The 4,678-nt window shown below is 44.9% G+C and overlaps 1 protein-coding gene across 1 annotated transcript; it reads right to left on the reverse strand.

The window, feature by feature from the left end:
* Positions 1-248: 248 nt before the first annotated feature.
* On the reverse strand, positions 249-1,094 carry LOC121186305 (transmembrane protein 74). The gene has a single exon (XM_041044993.1). The coding sequence runs from the start codon at positions 1,092-1,094 to the stop codon at positions 249-251; it is 846 nt and encodes a 281-aa protein (XP_040900927.1).
* Between the last annotated feature and the right edge of the window lie 3,584 nt (positions 1,095-4,678).

A 4,678-nucleotide genomic window follows, 5' to 3' on the forward strand; every position in this document is an offset into this window, starting at 1 on the left:
TTTAAATCATTTGGGAACAATCTGACACCACATAGCTATTGCTCACTTTTCATTAGAGTGCTTTTCTTGTCCTTTCTGCCTGCCAGTGGATACATGATAGAGGATCTGCTCTATTTCTACAGGATAAAAATGTTGCACTTATATTTTCAATGTATGATACAGTTTTAGGCTATGATATATTAGAGAATGTGTGTGAATGGCATTAATTCCTCAGTTATACACAAAAGGTTTATATGCAAAGCAGCATTTTAAGTCAAAGTCTCCTCCATGTCCTCTTCCAGGGACAAGTGCGCAGATGAGTGGCTGGGACTGGATCTGGTTTTCAGGCTGATTGAGCCGTACAGTTTGGCGGAGCGCTTGGAATAAGCGATGACCTTTCTCCTGTACATTTCCCCCTTCCACATGGAGATCATCAGCAGCGTGGAGAGCACCACACCGCCCAGCGTGAGCAGGCACAGTCCTGCTATGACGCACCGATCCAGGTGGGCACCTATCCGGGCACTCTCCATCTCCAGCCTCTCCATCTCCCTCGCAGACACGCTGTCACGGTCCACCACCACATCCCGAGGCACTGCGTAGGAGATGATCACCAAGGAGATCCCAGTCACCAAGAACGTGACTGCACTGATAAAACCGTAGTCTATAGAACTTCCCGAGCCCTCCCCGAAGGAGAGATCATCCTCGGACATGAAAGAAAGCTCCGGTAACGTCTCGGAACAAGGCTCGCCGTTGCGCACGGGTCTGTGAGCACTTCTACAACTAGTCTCCGGACTTGCCAGTCGCAGGTTAACATTCTCATCAATGTAGGTGAAAGATGTCTCTAATTCCTCGTCGCAACAAACTCGGACTTTCTCCTCGCCGAGGTGACCGAGTTTAAGCTCCGCGCCCCCCTTGCGCGGCGCCGTCCTTGGTGCTGAAAGACACCGGCCATGGCAGCTGCGGGCCGGGTTACAGCCAGCCTCCTCTGGGAGCGCTCCTCCTGTTGATCCGCCCGACTTGCGGACATGCAGCGCGCTGGAAACTCGGTCAAGGACGTCGGAAGGATCAGACTGCTTGCCTCCCTCATCTGCAGGAAGCAACTCTGGAGAAGCCATTCGATTATCCCCACCCGCTGGTTCACTCTGAGCCTTCCTCCCACGATGATTTCACTGCACAGCATCCCTAATAAGAGGACACAGCTCTAAGTTAAATGGTGCATCTTAATTAGACTACCCTCACTACAAAGCGTGAAATCTTATACCCACTAATGCGCAAAAACTTGTGCGTAATTACGGAGCGGTGCGCGAAATGCACGTACCTTTAGAGTTATACTGAAATCAGCAGCGCTTAAAAGTTGATTAGATCGTTAAAGAGAAATCCGTGGATCCTTCTTGAAAGACGCTTATAGCGGCTGTGATTAGCTAAATACCTCTGTATCCAATTAGGAAAACAATCCACGTATTAACCGAGATTAAGCTATAACCCATTCTAATTCTGTTTTAAAATGGACACTACCCATGCAATAGATGCATTAGTTTAAAAAAAAAATGGGCTACTGGGCTAAAACTAAATCAGACCCAGAACATGGACATGTCTATAGTTAGTCTACTTCCGAGATAAAAAATCATCTGCTTTGAATTTAAATAATTCTTCCAGAATGTGTCGGAATACTCGTGCACACTTTCTTTGAATTCTGCAGGAGACGTGAGATGCTCCTCTGCATAAGGGTGGACCAATCATGCACAATCCGGTTTTTATTTTTATTTTTATTTTTTTCCGAATCCCTGACTGAGACCTCCTCGGACTGCTCAGATGAAAAGAAATAAACTCACCGCGCTACTTCAGCATCCCCTCTCGCCTCCTCTTCCTCATAGACACTACAGCTGGTGGGGCCACATATCGGGGACAGATAAAGAGCCTTATCAGTGAATACGCTTTGAATAGCCCGTAGTCTCTTCCCCACTCGATGCTGTGGCAGCAGGCTGCGCTGACGGGAGCTCTCCGTTAGTCCCTCCCACACACACACAAACACAGCCTCAGCTGCCCGCGCTGTGGCGCTGAAAGGAGCGCCGCTATCTGTGAGCCGATTGAGATCACTGCCAGTCAGTCAGCATGAAAGGGATGAGGATTTGAAGGGCTGACGGGGAACCCTGGGACCTGACGATCATATTTTACTGACAATGCCCTTTCCCGTAGGAAGCATTTTAGGAGCCAATGAAATGTCAGTGAAGAACTATAAAGCTCCAGTGGAGTCCAAGGGAGATTAAAAAATAAAAATAAAACAGCCAAGAACTGAATACTAAGGCATCAAATGAGTCTCTGTGTGAGAATTTACAGGAGCACAGGTGCCATAAAGGTGCTATAAAGTCAATACTGAAGTATAAAGACACATTAGAAATTCCTATAAGCCTCATACAAAACTATTATACTGATGCTAATGTGATAAATACACACCCCAAATCACAGCAGGCTTTTGGCTCCCATAGGCCATTTAAGGGATGTCATAGCAGAGACAACCACACCACACCACCATTAAAGATCATGGACATTCACACAATAATCTGTGTTCTGTGCTGTCAGTTAATGCCGTCATCATATCAGAAAAATCTGTCCAGCTGTGTGAGGCGAAGAGCATTGTTAAACTGCGTGTATCATGCACCATCTGTTCTGCTGTGCTCTCTCAGAAGATTACTGGTCACTATGTCAGAGCCATCCTAATCCATGTTTAATCTAGAGATCTAATAGGTCATCTTATCTGTGACCCCCATGTAGGCTAAATCTTTGGAAGGTTCATCTCACACCCTTTGTCTTGGCAGCATCTTCAAAGAAATATTATAAACATTTAACGCAGAAAATGACTCGTTTATTCTTGGAAAGTGAGACTTTGTAAACTAGTTGCTAAGTGCAGGCCACCATCAAACATTCAAGTGCTTAATCCCACTTTAAAGTGAATATTCATTTGCTGACTGTTCCACCTTCTCTAGCACAACCAGGCAGCAGCTATAAATATCGCCGCCACTTTTCCTGGAGTCCTAGTGGCTGGGTGAACGGCTTTGGCTCATTTCCCAACAAGACTCCATTTAACAGATGAGTAAAGAGAGAGAGGGAGAGGAAGAAGAGGCAGGCGAAGACTTACTCCACCATTTTTGTTCCAGAAATGAGTTTGCAGAGATGAGAAACACAGATACACTCGTGGGTCATTGGCTGATGGATCATAATGGTTTATGGTGTGTTTGGTTAGGCTGTAGTCAACTCTACTCGGCCTCATGCAGAGAGACAGATAGAGGAAGCTGAAATCTGACTGTGTGCTCATATGAGGGGGTAACAACAGCAGACTATCTGATGCTATCTGTCTGCAACAGTGCACCACTTTTCCTGTTGGCAAGGACACCAGGCTTGGGAGAGGAGGGGCATCTGGGGAGTCAGTGCGTCTAAAGGCTATAAATCCTCAGTGTGTGTGTGTGTGTGTGTGTGTCTCCTGCCACAGGCATGTACCCAATCACAGAATAAAGATTATGAAACATGGATGTAGCACTGATTTTTCTTCAGCCAGTAGCAGATATCAAAAGGTGATGGGAAGGGGAGGAGGAGGTCCCTCCAAAGGCAGCCGTAGGAACAAGAAGAAGAAGAAGAAGAAGAAGAAGAAGAGGGATGCAGTGCATGTGTGGGAGTGTGAATTATGAAGTGAATTAATGAATGAGGGAGTGGCTGAGTTCACCTCACCTCCAGCTGCTCCAGGAGCTGCTGGAGCCAGTCAGTGTCTGACAGTAGCAGACTGTGTCGCAAAATAGATGAATGTGAATGAGTAAAACTGTGTGAATGTAAAATATGATGCAAGCTCTGAGGCCCTTTGCACCAGCACTTGTATGTAATTTCAAACATACAACCTTCCGGATTACCAAATTATAACAGCATGCATCATACAGACAAGTTCAGAGATTAGTTGTCATCAAATATTTACACACAACTGTCAGGTTCTGTGCTTCATGTTCTCGTCAGATCGTTCAGAAATTAATTCAAAGCAATCGACTCGAAAAAAAAATGTTCTTGTGAGTCTTTGAGTTGTAAGTTATCTCAGAGTTACAAATATTAGGATTTTTTACAGAACACTGTTTCCCACTTTGGGAAAAGAACTACTGAGGTGTTATCAAACCTGTGGCAGTAGAAGCTCAATCACTGGCAGTTACATCTAAATAAAATCTTATATTAACACAGATTATGCTAATTGAATAGGAGCTATACACAGTTTGTTGGTATCTGGTTTCATGTAATTGCTCCTAATACTCTTCACTGCCAAAGTAGCAACATTAAGCTGTGGATGAAAGCTTGAATGATGTGACTACAAGGATAACAGTGAGGTGAGCATGTGTGAGCTCTCCCAGGTTAGAGTGACCAAAGGTTTCCTGTGCTTCACATTTTCACAACATTGTGTGAACGCAGTGACACAACTGGACATCTTGGATCTCCAACATGGTCTCTCATCCAATTCAGTGATGCAAAAAGTGTAATATAGTAAAAATACTGCATTTTTAACTCTCAACAATCGTACAACTTTTATTTTGAGTTGTCCAGTGAAGTGATTGTTTGCATGGGAACCTTTCTCATCTGTTCCGTCCAACTTATATGATGTGAATTCCCCACAACCGAAACCAGCTGACAAAGCTAACATCAGCCTGCTAACGTATGATCTAACATGACC

The sequence above is a fragment of the Toxotes jaculatrix genome, chromosome 8 (genome assembly GCF_017976425.1).
Source record: "Toxotes jaculatrix isolate fToxJac2 chromosome 8, fToxJac2.pri, whole genome shotgun sequence".
In the NCBI taxonomy this organism is placed as follows: Eukaryota; Metazoa; Chordata; class Actinopteri; family Toxotidae; genus Toxotes; species Toxotes jaculatrix.